Source organism: Hemiscyllium ocellatum, chromosome 14 (assembly GCF_020745735.1).
Source record: "Hemiscyllium ocellatum isolate sHemOce1 chromosome 14, sHemOce1.pat.X.cur, whole genome shotgun sequence".
In the NCBI taxonomy this organism is placed as follows: Eukaryota; Metazoa; Chordata; class Chondrichthyes; order Orectolobiformes; family Hemiscylliidae; genus Hemiscyllium; species Hemiscyllium ocellatum.
This window is the reverse complement of record NC_083414.1, coordinates 16,919,274-16,938,877: the sequence shown is the minus strand read 5'-3', so window position 1 is coordinate 16,938,877 and position 19,604 is coordinate 16,919,274. Positions and strand designations below refer to the sequence as shown.

The 19,604-nt window shown below is 40.7% G+C and overlaps 1 protein-coding gene across 2 annotated transcripts in view; it reads left to right on the top strand.

Moving 5' to 3' along the window:
• Positions 1–19,439, top strand: part of LOC132822267 (hyaluronidase-1-like) — a 55,838-nt gene extending 36,399 nt beyond the window's left edge. The window contains exons 1-4 of one of the 2 annotated variants that reach the window (XM_060835416.1): positions 3,834–3,848; positions 15,026–16,009; positions 17,786–17,875; positions 18,206–19,439. In XM_060835416.1, coding sequence (XP_060691399.1) covers positions 15,077–16,009; positions 17,786–17,875; positions 18,206–18,529 — 1,347 coding nt within the window. In that variant the 5' untranslated portion in view covers positions 3,834–3,848; positions 15,026–15,076 and the 3' untranslated portion in view covers positions 18,530–19,439. Of the gene's footprint in view, positions 1–3,833; positions 3,849–15,025; positions 16,010–17,785; positions 17,876–18,205 lie in introns of those variants that run through there. The other variant, XM_060835415.1, reaches the window with a different exon arrangement.
• Positions 19,440–19,604: the final 165 nt, after the last annotated feature.

The window sequence follows — 19,604 nt, the reverse complement described above, 5'->3', positions numbered from 1 at the left end:
AAAGTTGATTGATGAGGGAAGGGCTGTAGATGTCATATACATGGACTTCAGATATGACATGAAGTCAAAGGTGTTTGATAAGGTTCCCCATGGTAGGCTGATGAAGAAAGTGAAATCGCATGGAGTCCAGAGTGTATGAGCTAAATGGATAGAGAACTGGCTGGGCAGCAGGAGACAGAGTGCAGTCATGCAAGGGAGTTTTTCAAAATGGAGAACTGTGATCAGTGGTGTTTCACTGTTGTTTGTGATATACATAAATGATCTGGAGGAAGGTATAGATGGTCTGATTAGCAAGTTTGCAGATGACACTAAGATTTTGGTGGAGTACTATATATTGAAAGGGACTGTCAGGGAATGCAGCAGAATATAGATAGATAGGAGAGTTGGGCAGAGAAATGGTAGATGGAGTTCATCCGGGCAAATGCAAAATTATGCATTTTAGAAATTCCAATTCAAGATAGAACCGTACAATAAATGGAAATGCCCTGGGGAGAATTGATGTATAGAGAGATCTGGGTTCAAAGTTTGTGAGAAGATTTGTAGCTCGGATGATCGTTGTTGTGGTTCTGTTCGCCGAGCTGGGAATTTGTGTTGCAGATGTTTCATCCCCTGTCTAGGTGACATCCTCAGTGCTTGGGAGCCTCCTGTGAAGCGCTTCTGTGATCTTTTCTCCGGCATTTGTAGTGGTTTGTATCTGCCACTTTCGGTTGTCAGTTCCAGCTGTCCGCTGCAGTGGTCGGTATATTGGGTCCAGGTCGATATGCTTATTGATTGAATCTATGGATGAGTGCCATGCCTCTGGGAATTCCCTAGCTGTTCTCTGTTTGGCTTGTCCTATAATAGTAGTGTTGTCCCAGTCGAATTGGTGTTGCTTGTCATCTGCTGGTGTGGCTACTAAGGATAGCTGGTCGTGTCATTTCGTGGCTAGTTGGTGTTCATGAATGCGGATCGTTACCTGTCTTCCTGTTTGACCTATGTAGTGTTTTGTGCAGTCCTTGCATGGGATTTTATACACTACTTTGGTTTTGCTCATGCTGGGTATTGGGTCCTTCGTTCTGGTGAGTTGTTGTCTGAGAGTGGCTGTTGGTTTGTGTGCTGTTATGAGTCCAAGTGGTCGCAGTAGTCTGGCTGTCAGTTCGGAAATGCTCTTGATGTATGGTAGTGTGGCTAGTCCTTTGGGTTGCGGCATGTCCTTGTTCCGTTGACATTAAGGACTAGCCACACTACCATACATCAAGAGCATTTCCGAACTGACAGCCAGACAACTGCGACCACTAGGACTCATAACAGCACACAAACCAACAGCCACTTTCAGACAACAACTCACCAGGACGAAGGACCCGATACCCAGCATGATCAAAACCAATGTAGTGTACAAAATCCCATGCAAGGACTGCACAAAATACTACATAGGACAAACAGGAAGACACCTAACGATCCGCATCCATGAACACCAACTAGCCACGAAACGACACAACCAGCTATCCTTAGTAGCCACACACGCAGATGACAAGCAACATGACTTCGACTGGGACAAAACTACCATTATAGGACAAGCGAAACAGAAAACAGCCAGGGAATTCCTAGAGGCATGACACTCATCCACAGATTCTATCAATAAGCATATCGACCTGGGCCCAATATACCGACCACTGCAACGGACAGCTGGAACTGACAACCGGAAGCGGCAGATTCAAACCACTACAAATGCCAGAGGAAACATCACAGAAGCTCTTCACAGGAGGCTCCCAAGCACTGAGGATGTCACCTAGACAGGGGACAAAACGTCTACAACACAAATTCCCAGCTCGACGAATAGAACCACAACAGAGATATGGGTGTTCAGGTCCACTGTACCCTGAAGGTTTCACACAAGTCAATAAAGTGGTCCAGAAGGCATAAAGCATGCTTTCCTTTATCGGATGGGGTATTCAGTGCAAGAGCTGAAAATGTGTTGCTGGAAAAGCGCAGCAGGTCAGGCAGCATCCGAGGAACAGGAAATTCGACGTTTCGGGTATAAGCCCTTCAGAGTTAGCAGGTCATGTTGCAGTTGTATAGGACTTTGGTTTGGCAACATTTGGAATACTGTGTACAGTTCTAGTCGCCATATTACCAGTAGGATGTGTATGCTTTGTAGAGGGTGCAGAGGAGGTTCACCAAGATGTTGCCTGGTGTGGAGGGCGCTAGCTATGAAGAGAGGTTGAGTAGATTCGGATTATTTTCATTAGAAAGACGGAGGTTGAGGGGGGACATGATTGGAGTTTACAAAATCATGAGACGTATAGACAGGGTGGATAGCAAGAAGCTATTTCCCAGAGCGGGGGACTCAATTACCATGGGTCATGAGTTCAAAGTGAGAGGGGAAAAGTTTAAGGGAGATATGTGTGGAAATTTCTTTACACAGAGGATAATGGGTGCCTGGAACATGTTGCCAGCAGAGGCGGGCACAAAAGCATCACTTAAGATGGATCGAGATAGATACATGAATAGGAAGGGAGCAGAGGGATAAAGATCCTTAGAAAAATAGGTGTCAGGTTTAGATAGAAGATCTGGATCAGCACAGGCTTGGAAGGCCAAAGGGCTTGTTCCTGCGCTGTAATTTTCTTTGTTCTTTGTCCTGCTCACATACCCACTTGTTTGTCCTTGGCATGTGGAAAATGTTCCAGTGAATCGCAGTGCAAACTGGAGGAACAACATCTCATCTTCAGAGTAGTCACTTTACAACCTTCTGGACTTAATATTGAATTCAACACCTTCGGATTGTGAACCCACTCCCATTCCTTTCTGGGAGAAAGTGACGAGTGCAGATGCTGGAGATCAGAGTCGAAAAGTGTGGTGCTGGAAAAGCACAGTAGGCCAGGCAGCATCCAAGGAGCAGGAGAGTCAATGTTTTGGGCATAAGCACTTCATCAAGAATGGGCCCTTGCTGATGAAACGCTTATGCCCGAAACGTTGACTCTCCTGCTCCTCGGATGCTGCCTGACCTGCTTTGCTTTTCCAGCACCACACCTTTTGACATTATTGTTCTGCCATTCTCTTATTCTGATCACTTTCTGTGGTCTATCAACACCTTTTCTACCCCAGCACACCACTGCCCCCTCTCCACCATGAATGCTGTCCCCTCCACACTGCACATCAGCTGTGATGAGCTCCTGGTCTCTCTCTCTCTCTCTCTCTCCGTGGATGCTGCCTGACCTTCTGTGATCTCCAGCACTTCTTGTTTTCGGTACAGATTCCAGCTTCTGCCGTAATTTGCTCCAACATCTGTCTAGGTTGGCCCAAGGCACTGAGAGTCATAGAGTCATAGGTGTACAGCATGGAAACAGACCCTTCAGTCCAACCCATCCATGCCAATATCCCAACCCAATCTAGTCCCACCTGTCAGCACCCGGCCCATATCCCTCCCAATCCTTCCTATTCAGATACCCATCCAAATGCCTCTTAAGTGTTGCAATTGTACCAGCCTCCACCACTTCACTTCATGGGACAAACAAAACCAAATCAGAGAGAAATATGAAGACAGATGACTAAAAGCTTGCTCAAACTCTCAAAAAAGGCTATCAAAGCAGGAGTATTTTGAAGAAGGAGATCCACCAACTCAAGAAACAATTTTCAAAATGTAAGTGCTATTCTGTGGCTGTTAGGTTGTGTGGAACAACAAAACAACTTTGAGTGTCAGCAGTTCTACAGAAGACCAACAGCTATAGCATTTTCCAACATTAAGCAACCTTTGGTTAAAAAGTGCGTTGAGACATCGTCAGAATGTGATGATGCAATACATAAATGCAAATTAATTAGTTTCTTCAGTCTTTCTGTCATGAGACACAGGAATACCAGCCTGGGCAGTGGTGAGTAAGCAAACTGTCTTGTACTCTGTCTTATTTATGTGTACAATATATCTTAACATAAATCTCTTGCAAAATGTATGTAATAACAATTTGTAGATTCAGAGCTCCGTTTTCTGTCTCATCAAAAAATATAAGTATGCTTTTCAGAATAACACCTCTGTGAGGTTTATTTTTAAATTCTTAACGGACTGAGTGCTTGCAACACACAAAGGAAAGTCATTTGACTTTTCTGCAATAAGAGCTAGCAACTATTTCTAATCAGGAATATCATGAATGAAATGTAAAAACAGGTTGGAGCAAACTTACAAAGAACAATTCTTCAGAAAATTAAACAATCATTGATCATTAAATTTGCATAATGTATTTTGCTGTAAATGTTGACTTGGAAATAAAGGTTATGTTGAAATGAAAGTGTGGGCTATATGTATAGAGTGATATTGAATGTTATTATCTAGAAATCTATGCTGTTTGAAAGGAGACTATTGAACGAGGTAGCATTTGGCACAGTGGCTCAGTGGTTAGCACTGCTGCCTCACAGCACCAGGGTCCCAGGTTCGATTCCAGCCTCGGGTGACTGTCTGTGTGGAGTTTGCACATTCTACATGGGGATGCTCTGGTTTCCCCCCACAGTCCAAAGATGTGCAAGTCAGATGAATTGTCCTTCTAAATTGCCCATACTGTTAGGTGCAGTGTTCAGAGGGAAATGGGTGTGGGTGGGTGATTCTTTGGAAGGTCGGTGTGGACTTGTTGGGCCGAAGGGCCCGTTTCCACACTGTAGATGAATCTAATCGTACATATGAGAACTGCAAAAGAAATGGAGAACAGTATTTATAATATATTTGTGAAAATATGGAAGGTCTTAGAGTTCATATACTGAATAGAAGAAGCACATAGTTTTACTCACTATGAGCATTTAATAATCTTCAGGATTGCAGTAAGGTTGAGCAAGAGTGTCAGAGATCTTTACAGATATTTTTTGCTACTCAATATAAAATCATTTTATCAGTCCCTTGTAAATAATTTCATGTGTTTTCTTGATACAGATTTCCTTTTGGAAGTGAAACTGTAAATCTTGAATGAATTGTGGCATTTATTGCAATATTATGAAACCTCTGTTAATTATAAAGGGAAGGCTTATTGCAGTACACTAAAATTCATCCTTCTTTTGCACAATGAAGATTTCTTGTTGCAGCAATGCTTTTTGTTGCATTGTATTTTATGCAGTCAGTGATTGCATTTAGTGCTTAAATTGGGGAAAGGCAAATCTTGGCAAGACTTATACACTTAATGGTGAGCTCCTGGGTAGTGTTGCTAAACAAAGAGACTTTGGAGGACAGGTTCATAATTCCTTGAAATGGAGTTGTAGGTAAATAGGATAGTGAAGAAGATACAGAGGGAGACTCGATTATCTACCATTTGATTATCCGAATATTGGATTATGTGGCAAGTTCGCAAAGTCCTAATCCTCGCTTAAACTGTTATCCGGCATTTGATTATCCGGAGTTTGATTAACCGAATGAAATACTTCCCACTTGTGTCCTTCAGATAATCAAAGTTCCTCTGTATTTGGTATGCTTGTCTTTATTGATCAGTGCATTGATTATAGGAGTTGGGAGGTTATGTTGCAGCTGCACAGGACATTGTATAGGCCACTTTTGGAATACTGAGTGCAATTCTGGTCTCCCAGCTCTTGGCAAGGATGTTGTGAAACTTGAAAGGGTTCAGAAAAGATTTACAAGAATGTTGCCAGAGCTGGAGGGTTTGAGCTGAAGGGAGAGGCTGAATAGGCTAGGGCTATTTTGCCTGGATTGCCAGAGCTGAGAGATGACCTTATAAAGGTCTATAAAATCATGAGGGACATGGATAGGGTTAACAGACAAGGTCTTTTCCCAGGGTGGGGAGTCCAAAACTAAAGAGCATAGGTTTAAGTGAGAGGGGAAAAGTTTAAAAGGGATTTGAGGGGTAACTTTTCATGCAGAAGGTGGTGCGTGTATGGAATGAGCTGCCAGAGGAAGTGGTTGAGTCTGGTACAATTACATTTAAAAGGGATGTGGATGAGTATATAAACAGGAAGGTTTAGAGGGACATGGGCCAAATGCTGGCAAATGGGACTAGATTTATTTAGGATGTGTGGTCGGCATGGATGGGTTGGACTAAAGGGTCTGTTCCATGATATACTTCTCTATAACTCTGCGACTCTAAATATATCCCTGCTGGGTCAGGTGCTTGCATATGTGACAGAAGTACATTTCAGATAAAGATTTTTGGGTTAAAACCTAAATTGACAAACAGTAAACAACAATATTTATTTAAAATGACCTTGTACAATTTCCATATGCATATTATTTGCATTGAAAAATACATTTTGAAAAACAATAAGGAAATAAACTGAAGATATTTAAAATTCTCAGTCGTGTTTGCATCTTAAAAATGGAATAATTTGTCAACTTTGTTGAATTCTTTCATGAGATAAATGAGCAAGTACATAGGATATGCCGCACAAAAATGAGCCACTTGGTCAAACCAGACTATTCCAGTGTTCATGCTGAACACGAGATTCCTATCATTCTTCATCTAAATTTACTTTCAGAAATATCTATTCCCTTAACCTTTAAATGCTTGTCTAATTCTTAAAATTCTCTTCAGTTACTCCCCTGTTGTACAAAGTTTCACATTCTTACTGCTGTTTAATTAAATAAAAATGTTTCTTCTGAATTCCTTAATGGATTTCTTGGTGACAATCTTATATTGATCAATCTTATGTTGATCTTATACTCCCACAAAGAGAAAACATTCTATCTAGATCTGCTGTATCAAAAATCATCTTAATTATAAAGCTTTACCAACAAGGAAATCATAGAATCCCTAACATGTGGAAACAGACGGATAGGCCCATCAAGTCCACACCAACCCTCCGAAGAGTATCCCATCCAGACTCATTCCCCTACCCTACTACTCGCCATTTCCCCTGACTAATGCACCTAACCTACACATCCCTGAGCACGATGGGCAATTTAGCATGACCAATTCATCTGACCTACACATTTTTGGAAGGTGGGAGGAAACCAGAGCACCCTGACGAAACTCACGCAGACTTGGGGAAAATGTGTAAATTCCACAGACAGTCACCCAAGGCTGGAAGAAAACCTGGGTCCATGGTGCTGTGAGGCAGCAGTGTTAACCACTGAGCCACTGTGTCGGGAATTCTCTGAATAAAGTTTTCCATTGGGTGATCACTCTGGCTTTTTAAAGAGAAAAGAGACCACACCTGTCAATTCTTTCCTGATTTGTACACCCACATATTTCTGGTCAAATTCTCAGTTAACATTCCCTGGTGCCTCTATATCCTTTAGAAAATCTAGTGACGAAAATTGCACAGAGTTCTCTTATTTGTGGTCTAACCAAAATTCAATGCACATTTAATATGATCTGCTAAGTTTTCAATTCTCTTCCTCCAGAATAGACAATATGCTTCTTTTGTTACAAAATATTGTCAAGTGATCTTTCAGTTCTGAAGAAGATGCATTGGGCCTGAAATGTTAATTGTGTTTTTTGTTGACAGATGCTGCCCGACTTACTGAATTTCTCCAAGACTTTCTGCTTTTGTTGTGGATTTCCAGCGTCCACCTTTTTTTTAATATAAATGGTCTAGCAAACACACTGTGCAACTTGTAGCAATTGATGCGTTGGTAATCCCACCTCCATAATCTTCCCACAAAAATATATTGCCACATATTTATCTGTGTTTTGTAAATTATTTGTTACTCTGCAGGTAGACAAGGATACTGTAGTACACATAATTTATCTCCCAAAAGGCCTTCAAAATATTGGCCAGATATTCCAATGGATCTTTGGAGCTGTATAGACTGTAAGGGCCATGCAGAATCCTCATTGCGGCAGACTCCATGAGAACTGCCCAGGAAATGGAAACTTCCAATGAGCAATTCCCTTGTATCTGAAACTCTCAAAAAAAAGGCATAGAAAATTGAAAATCGGAGCAGGAATAGGACATTCGATCCTTTGAGCCTGGTGTACTGTTCACTACAATCACGGCTGATCATCAAGTTCAGTACCCTAATCCCAACCTCCTGCCATCTCCCTCAATTCCTTTAGCCACAAGAGTTACATCTACATCTTTCTTGAAAACACAATGTTTTCGTCTCAATCATTTTCTGTGGTTGTGAATTCCACAGGCTCACCATCTTCTGGGTGAAGAAATTTCTCCTCCTTTTAGTCATAAAAGGTTTACCCTTCTCCTTAAACCATGACCTCTGGATCTGAACCTCCCCCAGCATTGAAAAACGTCCTTCCTACATCTAACCTGTATAATCCAGTTAGAATTTTACAGGTTTCTATGAGATCATTCTTCGAAACTCCAGTGAATACAATCCTAATTGACTCAGTCTCTCCTCATACATTGTCTGGCCATCCCAGGAATCAATTTGCTAAATCTTTGCTGCACTCTCTCTGTGGCAAGAAGATCCTCAGATAAGGAGACCAAAAGTGTACTTAATGTTCTAAGTGTGACCTCACTAATGCCCTATATATTTACAGCAAGACATCCTTGTTTCTGTATTCAAATCCTATTGCTATGAAGGCAAACATACAGTTTGCCTTCTTTGCTTCTTGCTGGATCTGAACACTTGCTTTCTGTGACTGGTACACAAGGACATGCAGATCTCATTGAACATTTCCCATCTCAAATTTCAATTATTCAGGTAATAATCTGCCTTCCTCTTTTCACTACCAACGTGGATAACTTCACATTTATCCACAATGTTACATATGCCATGCATTTGTCCATTCACCTTGCTTGTCCAAATCACACTGCAACATCTCTGCATCCTCCTAACAGCTCAACCTTCCACCCAGCTTTGTGTTATCTGCAAGTTTTGAGATATTGCATTTAGTTCCCTCATCTAACATAACCATTAGCATATCTTGTGAAGAGCTGAGAACCTAGTACTAATCTTTGTGGGACCCTACTACTCACTACATGCCATTCGGAAAAAGACTTTGTTTTTCCTATCTGCTAACCAATTCCCCATCCATTTCAATACACTAGCCTCAATCCCATGCATTTTAATTTTACACTTTAATCTGTTATGTGGAACTTTGTCGAAAGCCTTCTGAAACTCCAAATAAACCCATCAACTGGCTCCCCCGATCAACTCTGCTAGTTATGTCCTCAAAAAATTCCAGTGGATTTGCCGAGCATGATTTTCTTTTTGTAGATCCGTGCTTACTGTGTTTGATTCTACCACTGCTTTCTAAGTGCTCAGCTGTAAAATCCTTGATAATGGACTTTATCATATTCCTCACTACTGATGTCAGACTCGTTGGTCTTTAGTTCTCTGTTTCCTCTCTACCTCCCTTTTTAAATCGTGAGGTCACGAGTTAACCTCCAATCTGTAGGAACTGTTGTAGACTCTAAAGAATCAGTGAAGGTGACCACCATCGCATCCACTATTTCTAGAGCTGCTTTGTTAAATTATCTGCAATGTCGGTTATTAGGCCCTGGGGAATTATCAATCTTCAATCCCATCAATTTCTTCAACACAATTTCTCTATTAATATAGATTTGCTTCAGTTAACTTTATTTCACTAAACCCTGTGTTCTTCATTATTTATGATATGTTATTCATGTCCTCCTTTGTGAAGACAGAAGCCAAGTATGAATTTAATTTGGCAGTCATTTCTTTATTCCCCATTATAAATTCTCCCATCCTTGGCTTAATTTCCACTGATCTTTATCTCTTTACATACAATTCTTCTGTCCCTGGAAACTTACTCTCATACTCTATTTCCGCCCTCTTTTGGCACGACCATGTTGAGGGGATTGCTAGCTGGGTCTATCAAAGTTGGGTCTGGGGTGGGGTTGTTTAGTTCTTGGTGAGGGTGTCAGGACATCATTCTTTTCAATCTTCAATACACCTTCTCCAGTGCCATTTCATGTTTAATATAATTTTGCAACCCGAATTGCATGACATTCTCTAAAGTATAGTCTGAGAACTGTTCAATACAGATGCAGAATAACTTCACATATTTTCAGTTCTATTTCTTGAAAAAATAAAGGCTAGTGCTTTTGTTTGTCATTTATATATTAATGAGAACTTAAGAGGCATGGTTCGTACATTTGTGACTGACACTAAAATTGGTGGTATAGTCAGCAGTGAAGAAGGTTATCTAAGATTGCAAAGAGATCTTGATCAATTGGGTTACTGGGCTGAGGATTGGCACATGGAGTTGAATTTGTATAAATGCAATGAAATGCATTTGGGTAAAACAATCAGGGGCAGGATTTATACAATTAATGGTAGAGCCCTGGGTAGGGTTGTTGAACAAAGAGACCTAGGGGTTCAAGTACATAATTGTTTGAAATTTCCATTACCTATAGACAGGTTGGTTAAGAAAGTGTTTAGCATGCTTTCCTTCATTGCTCAGACCTTTGGGACATCATATTGAGGTTATACAGGAGTTCAAAGTTTGTGAGAAGATTTATAGCACAGGTGCTCGTTGTTGTGGTTCTGTTCGCTGAGCTGGGAATTTGTGTTGCAGACGTTTTGTCCCCTGTCTAGGTGACATCCTCAGTGCTTGGGAGCCTCCTGTGAAGCACTTCTGTGATGTTTCCTCCGGCATTTATAGTGGTTTGAACTACGAAAGCAACCACTGCTGGACAGCTGGACAGCTGGAACCGACAACCGGAAGGGGAAGATTCAAACCACTATAAATGCCGGAGGAAACATCACAGAAGCATTTCACAGGAGGCTCCCAAGCACTGAGGATGTCACCTAGACAGGGGACGAAATGTCTGCAACGCAAGTTCCCAGCTCGGCGAACAGAACCACAACAGGTTATACAGGACATTGGTGAGGCCTCTCCTGGAGTACTGTGCACAGTTTTGGCCACCCTGCTACCAGATATATATTATTAAATTGGAGAGGGTTCGGAAAGATTTACTGTGATGTTGCTGGAAATGGAGGGTTTGAATTGTAAAGATAGGCTGGGATGTTTTTCACTGGTACGCAAGAGACTGATAGGTGACCTGACAGAGGTTTTTAAAATCATGATGAGTACAATTAAGGTGAATGGCAAATGTTTATTTCCTAGTGGTGGCATTTCAAACATAGGGGGCATATGTTTAAAGTAAGAGGAGAAAGATTGTTTAAAAATTGAGTGCCAACTTTTTTATACATAGAGTAGTTCATGTGTGGAAACAACTGCCAGAGGAAGTGGTGGATGCAGGTACAGTTGCGACATTTAAAAGACATTTTGCTAAGTACATGAATAAGAAATGTTTGGAGGGATAAGAGCCAAGTGCAGGTAGTTGGGACTAGTTTGGGATTATGGTTAGCAAGGACCAAATGATCTGTTTCCATGCAGAATGACTCTATAAACACACATCCATGTACCTTGTACCCCACCCTTTTACCCACATAGCACACAATCCTCTTACTTCCCTAGCATCCACCCTACCTTGTCACTGATATTACACACTTACCTTTCCTTAGTCACTTTTAAACTGACTTTGAGACCTTTAACCCCCAAAACACTGCAGGAAGTGTTGTATGAAGGGGGATGTCTTGGTCTGCAGCACACCTCCAATGCTGAATGGGGTTTTCCCTGGTTTCCTTCAATGGATGAATTAGAGACTGGCCAAGCTTAGAAACTTGGCCAGAAAAATCACCAACAGGTATGTTGGTAATTTTAAAGAGAATTACTATTAGCTGAACCTGTTTAAATGTAATCACAATATCTGGACCAATAAATGAAGAGTAAAACATAACTGTAATTGATACAGAGTTTGGGGACATATTTCTTGTACTTCCTTCATAGGCTGGGAATGTTGTTGCAAAACCCAGCATTTATTGTATTCCTGAATTCATAGGAAAGTAATGAGAAACCTTTCTTTTAAGTGCTGCAAATGAACATTGCGGTTAGGAAGGAAGTTCCAGAATTTTGATGAGTTTTTGAGGGTTCCTTTTTCATTCTCACTAGGTCCTTTATTAGACGTTGCAGTCACATTTTCGTATTTCCTTCCATATTTGTGTCGCCATATGGGATATTTGGACTCACGCAGATGCAAAATTAGAAGAATTAAACATTATTCTCAATAATCATTATTACTCAGTTAGATCTCAAGCAACGACAATGCACAAAAAGCACTAATTTTGTTACAGTATTTAAATTGGTATAGGATAACAAGCATAAGTTAGCAACCTTTCTTTTAATAATTGATGTACCTGTACACAAGATCTATCACAATAAACATGCTTTCCGAGATCACATCAAAGAGATTGTGTACTTGTCTCTAACTCAGTCACTGCACCTCAAGTAACACACAGTACTTTGAGATGTATCAACCCAAAAATGTTAACTTTAATGAAATTAAATTTACATATTAAATTATCCATTTTACAGTTTTCATCACAATAGTAATGTTTATACAGTACACAATTCCTTTGTTAAAATGTTCTAAACTGCTTGTTCCTTTGTTGCTTCACTCTCCCACACTTTTCTGTCCATCTGTCCCCCTTTAAGGACTCAATTTGCCCTGCAGCCCTTTGCTTTGCCTTCTGGCCCTACCATCCTCACTTTCATGGCTACTTTCTGGCTCCTCTATCTCTGCTTTGGGTCCCCAGTTTGCTCGGCCACTTGCTGTACGCCAGTCTGGTCCATTCCCACTTGCTCTAGTCCTAGTTTCTGCAGAGTCGCTTGGTTCTGCTAGTCTTGCCCAATGCTACCATTAACCTTCTCACTGCATTCATAAGCTACTCTTCTCCATCATTTTCTGATGATAATTTCACTGTGAGCTTATCAGCAGCAAACATGAGAGACAAAAACAACCTTTGATTAGATGAACAGCCCTTCATAAATCCAACTGCCCAAGATATTAGGACAACTTCTGGTTAGATTAGATTCCTTACAGTGTGGAATCAGGCCATTTGGCCCAACAACTCCACACCAACCTTCTGAAGTGTAACCCACCCCTCTACATTTACCCTAACTATTGCACCCAACACTATGGGCAATTTAGCATCACCAATTCACTTGATCTGCACATCTTTGGATTGTGGAAACCAGAGCACCTGGAGGAAACCCACACAGACACAGGGAGAATGTGTAAACTCCACACAGACAGTCACCCGAGGCGGGAATCGAACCTGGTGTTCTGAGGCAGCAGTGCTAACCACTGAACTACCATGCCGCTGGTTTTCTCTGATTGTTCATGTGAATGAATCCTCCTGGACCATTTTGGGATTCTTGGAAACCAATCCACCCACTGTCCCTGTGTATTTTGAGTACTCGCATGTACCATTTGGGTCACCATATTTTAAAGATGATTAACCCAGTCTGTTCATCTTTTTCCTGAAGTTCTGGTACAATCCTTTTTGGGTTTTTTTCTTTGTACCCTCTCTCAATGTCTCTAAGAGTCATAGAGATGTGCAGCATGGAACCAGACACTTTGGTCAACTCATCCATGCCAACCAGATGTCCTAAACAAATGGGAATAGGTTTATTTAGGATACCTCTTTGGCATGGACAAGTTGGACTGAAGGGTCTGTTTCTGTGCTGTTCATCTCTATGACTCTGTGACTCTAAGACATGTTGAAAGAGGGACAAAGAAAAAATCAAAAAGGACCACACCAACTAACTTCAGGAAAAAGATGAACAGACTAGGTCTCTAATGCTTCCAAAAGAACAGGCTAGAGAATGACCAAATTGAGGTCTTTAAATGATGGAACGTCGTCATAGAGTAGACACCGAGAGAGTGTTTCTACTTGTAGAAAGAAAACTAGAGGCTATCAGTGTGAGATTGTCATCAGTGAAATTATATGAGGAACAAACTGCTCAACGCACACTTGCAAAAAAGTAGTGTTGCTACTGAGGAAGTGGTTAAAGCAAACGTATGTGCATTTCAGGGAAGATCAAATGAGCATGTGAAGTAGAATGAAATAGAGGATTATTCTGACCGGGGTGGATACGGAAACATGGTTCAGTGGAGTATGAATCCTGCTATGGTGTGGTTGGGCTAAATAACCTGTTCCCGTGCTTATAAAATCCAGCTCATTTTATTTAATATTCTATTACTTTTATGCATAAAATCTGCACTCTAAAAACATTTGGAATGTACTCCTTTAGAAGCAATAGACAAGAATATTTACAAATCTCTCTTACGTTTTATATCTAAAATGCAAAGAGATATTTTGAAAGGGAATCTTTTGATCTTTCAAAGAGCCTTAAAGAAAATAATTTGGTCTTCACGATTTTTAGAAGGTTCCTTAGGTTAGAAACAGTTTGGGAGAAGAGTGGTGACTCTGTTTTATAATCCTATGTAGTCATAAATGCTCTCGTATTACATCCTTTATAATAGACTCTAATAATTTCCCAATAACAGATGTTAAGCTAAGTAGTAGGATCTGAAAATTCTTTTGTCAAGAGACCTTGCCCTGATACAGAATCTGAAAATGTGTTGCTGGAAAAGCGCAGCAGGTCAGGCAGCATCCAAGGAGCAGGAGCATCGACGTTTCGGGCATGAGCCCTGATACAGAATCTGCCTAATATGCATCCACCTTTTGCGGTGTTCCATAAGTGATCTGAGAAAAATAACTGACACTGCAGTGTGATATGATTTAAAAATTATATTTGTGTTTGGGGTAAATCTTAATTTCACAACATGGTATAAAACTGGACTGGAGTGAGTTGGCAGCCCACTTTATCATCTCTCCAAACTAAAGTGGAAGTAACAATCTGAACATCTTCTGTAACAGCTTCATACAATCGCACAGAATCAAGATCTACCCATTAATCTTACTGGACATAGATTCATTGGTGTAGACACACTTCTTGGAACTTAATTGAAGTAGCCATTCTTTATTCAAGAGTGAGATATTGATCAGTAGGTTATTACCTGAAGAGGTTTTTGTCCTGTTAACGTACAGGGTCACTGAATACTTTTTGGGAGTTTGAACCATAGGCTAGATCAAATGTGGCAGCCCAAGTATTGTCATGGCTGAAGTCAATTAACTCTGCACAGGATAGGGATCAAACTTCAGTACTTCTACACTGTGTGCCTAGCTATTATCTGGTACATCTCGAGCATTTGATTATGAAATCAAATCAACTGTGGAATTTCTTTGATTTCCAAATGAACATTGTTGGTTTTTCTCTTACAGAATGGTCTGATTGGGAGAGGTTCACCAGCTGCTGAGGAAAGAGCCATAATAATGTTAACAGGTCTCACACTACTCATATATACCCTATTTTATCTCTCTACCCATCCAGCCTTCATTTGGGGGAATGAATTTAAGCCAGCATCAGCCTCACCAATGCTCCACAATAAGCCATTTATTGTGGTTTGGAACACACCTACTGCAGGGTGTAAAACAAAATTTGATGTTGATTTGGATCTGAGTGTCTTTGATATTGTTGAAAATGAAAATGAGACCTTTGTTGGAAAGAATATCACCATATTTTACAAGAACAAATTAGGACTTTACCCATACTACACCAGTGAGAGGATCCCAGTAAATGGTGGTCTTGTGCAGAAGGCTAGTCTGTCCGACCACCTCACAGTAGCTTCAGATGACATTTCCACGGTACTGGACAAAGACTTCCATGGGCTTGCAGTGATAGATTGGGAAGAGTGGCGACCAGTTTGGGAACGTAACTGGGACCATCTGCATATCTACAAGGAAAAATCTGAAGAACTAGTAAGAAATGAATACCCCCATTTACCTGAAAGTAAGATTCTCCAGATTGCCAAAAAGGAATTTGAAAATGCTGCGCAAGACTTTATGAAACAAACACTAAAACTCGGACAGACTCTGAGACCAAAGGGTTACTGGGGCTATTACAAATTTCCAGACTGCTACAATTACTTTAAAGAAAATGAAGCCAATAATTACACAGGCCATTGCAAAAAGGAAGATATCTCTAGAAATAACGAGTTAGCATGGCTCTGGAAGGCATCACGATGCCTATATCCAAGTATCTACCTCCCTGAGAAGCTAAAATCCTCAAATAAAGCTCAAAAGTTTGTTCACTACAAGATTAAGGAGGCTCTCCGTGTTGCTGCCCTTGATTCAGCTAATGATGCTCTGCCTGTTTTGGTTTACTCCAAATACTCATACATAAAAACACTTGACTTCCTAACTGAGGTAAGCAGGACATTGTTCCAAAGTAAGTCAAATGTCTGAAATTGCCTTCAATAATATAATTTATGATGCTGCTATTATGGGTTGTGAGACTTGAATTTCAGTCTCAGTTTAAGCCATCTTTCTATTTGGGCTTTCCTCATGCTTTGGGTGGATGAAGTGAAGAACCAAGCAGAGATGTGTCATCTAACGAGGGAGCTGGTGGCATTGTAATAATGTCATTAGACCTAGTAATCGAAACTCCAGGCCAATGTTCTGGAGCATGTCTTCAAATCCCACCATGGTATTTCAAGAATTTGGAAATCTGTAGATTTCTAGACTAGAGGGAAAATTGAAGTTAATGTTTTGTGCCCATTCACTCTTCGTCTATGTTTTATCTCAACAGATGCTGCCAGACCTGCTGTGTTTCTCCAGCACTGTCAGCATTTCTTATTTTTAGCATCTGCGGATTTTTATCTTTATTTTAGTATTTATATGGCCAGTGCAGTCCAATCCAGTAGTCAGTCTCTGGTCAATAGTGACACTTAAGATATTGATACTGGGGGGAATTCAGTGATGGTAATGTCATCAAATGTCAAGTGTGATGGTTAGATCCTCTGTTGTTGGAGATCTTCCTTGATGTCATTATTCTGCAGAAATTTAGCATCTGTCTTGAACATACTCAGAGAATGAGATATACAGCCCTTAAAGGTAGAGAATTCAAAAGATTTAACACCTGTTTGAAGAGGTTCTTCCACACCTCAGTCCTAAATTGCCTCCTCCCTTTCCTGAAATTATAACCACTGTTTTAGACTCTGTAGACAGGACAGATATCTTACCAACATTCACCCTGTCACGAGTTGCAAGAATTTTGTCAGTGGCAGTGTGGTCACTCCTCATTCTTTGAAACATTCGTGAATACAGATCAATATCCACAATCTGTCCCCATAAAACACTCCCACCATCCCAGGAATTAATCCCATGAATCTCTGTTATCTTCGACCTGGCAAATATATCCATCCTCAGTAAATGGAACCGAAATCTAACTGAATACTACAGGACGTCTTTCCAAGGATCTATGCAACTGCAAGCAATCTTTATGCCTGGACTCACTTGCTATTGCAATAAAATCCACCATTTGCCTTCCTAATTTCTTGATACACCTGCATGTACATATTTTTAGTGACTTCAGAACAAGGACACCCAGGGCTCTTTAGACATCTGCACTTCCCAACTTCTTACTGCTTAAGAAATATTCTGCCGTTGTTTTTTCTACCATAGTGAATAACTTTAAGCTTAACTGCAATACGTTGTATCTGCCATATTTCTGGCCATTTACTCAACCTATCCAAATATTAAAGCAATATTCAGGATTGATATCACTGATCACTTTCTGATAAATAATCACACATGACAAAGGGTGAAACAAAACCGTGGTAAAGGGAAAAAAAACTTAGAAAGAGCAGACTTCAGTGAGATGGCATTGAGATACCAACCATGTGGAGCATTAGAACATGGGCATCCGCGTATAGAGACTTTTAGACTAATATGAGCTGTATACAAGAAATAAAGGGACAAAGAGAAAAGAGAACCAACCTTAGGTGCTTTTGAGCATTGCCCATCAGCTTTTGTGAGCACGAAGGGGCTTCTCCATTTTGGCAGTTCTTGTGTGCTATTGTATGTTTCTCTATAAAGTGATATAAGAAGTATTTTGATCTTCTGATGAATTGAAACTCAGCTCGATCCAGAGTTCTGCTGTTCCCAGAATGTAACTCGCATCACTTTCCATCTGTTTTCCAGATTGACTTAGTACACACTATTGGAGAAAGTGCAGCCATGGGAGCTACTGGAATAGTTTTATGGGGCGATATGGAGTTTGCACGTACAATGGTTAGTATTCATTCCCAGACATGTAAACGCATTCTATAGTGGATATGTGACAAGCCGCTGTAAAAGAACCGGAGACAATATTCAATGATAGCCCAACCAGTAACTTATTCATAGTGAGTTTGAACCATCTCCATCTTCTGATACCTTCCTCAGGTAGTCCACTGGAAGTTGCTCATTGTAGTGTGAGAACCTAAATCTGTTACTCAATAATAAAACTCAATGGGATGCTTAGATCTCTTGTTAGAATTACTATAATTTCCAGAATTTTGAAAATATTCTGATTTGAATTTTAAACTCTCTTAGGAGTTTAATTCTATTTTATTCTATTAGGAGCGCTGTGAAGCACTGAAGAATTACATTGACCAGGAACTTGGAAGATACGTTCTAAACACTACTACAGCTGCCTTGTTGTGCAGCAGGGTTATATGTAATGGACATGGACGTTGTGTGAGGAAGGACCCGGAATCTAGAACTTATCTGCAGCTTGATCCCAGAAGCTTTGAAGTTCTCTATGTTCCCAGTTCCACTGGTCCTGCATTAACAGCCCGTGGAGAATTGCATTCTGAAGATGTGCAAAGCATGAAGGAAACGTTCACATGTCAGTGCTACAGGGGATGGATAGGGCCCCATTGTCAGGGAAAATCAATATTTTAGATTGGGAAATCAGATTTCTTTCTTCCTTCTTTTTAGTAGAGTCATAGTCATAGAGTTGTACAGCACAGAAACAAGCCCTTCGGTCCAACTCTTCCATGCCAACTAGATATCCTAAATAAATCTATTCCCATTTGTTTGGATATCTGGTCGGCGTGGACAAGTTGTGCTGAAGGATCTGTTTCCATGCTGTAGGGTTCTATGAACTATGACTCTAGGTTAGTGAAACATGATTTCCCACGCATAAAGCCATGTTGACTATCCCTAATCAGTCCTTGCCTTTCTAAATACATGTAAATCCTGTCCCTCAGAATTCCCCCATACAACCTACTTCAACTTGAACTCCTTAAATACTGCAGCGAAATGGTCGGTTTTCTCACATGAGGCCAGAGTGAGTTTCTCAATAGGCTCATTCAATTGTTGCATTTCCAATGTATCCTTTGCAAAGGGCCACCAGGAAACTGCATTTGGGAACTGAAGCTATCAAGTGAATGTTGATCAGTGGTTGGTCAAGCAACAGAGTTACAGGTTGTCCAGTTTCAAGGATGCTATGGTTTTGACACCCATCCTTACTTGTATTCAACAGATTCACAACAGACATCAAAATTCACCAATCTTTGGTCTTGGGAATTTTGCCCAACCAGGACATGGGCAGACTGTTGGGTGGGTGCTCATAGGGGAAAGGGAATCACCACCGTGATAGGATAAGGCTAGTCCAGCAGTGCTGCAGGATATATCTGTGGAGCCAGAAGTAGTATTCCTGTAATTCACCACAAGTAAAATCAAAATCTTTAAGCCCTGAGTGCCAGTATCTGTTAGCAGAGAGTTTTCATTCTATCCTCCGCATAGGCTTTCCATAAAATTAAAAATCACACAACACCAGGTTATAGACCAACAGGTTTGTTTGGAAGTACTTGCTTTCAGAGCACTGCTCCTTCATTAGGTAGCTGATGAAGGAGCAGTGCTCCGAAAGCTAGTACTTCCAAATAAAACTGTTAAACTATAACTTGATGTTGTGTGGTTTTTAACTTTGTCTACCCCAGACCAACACTGGAACCTCCACATCATGGTTCCATTA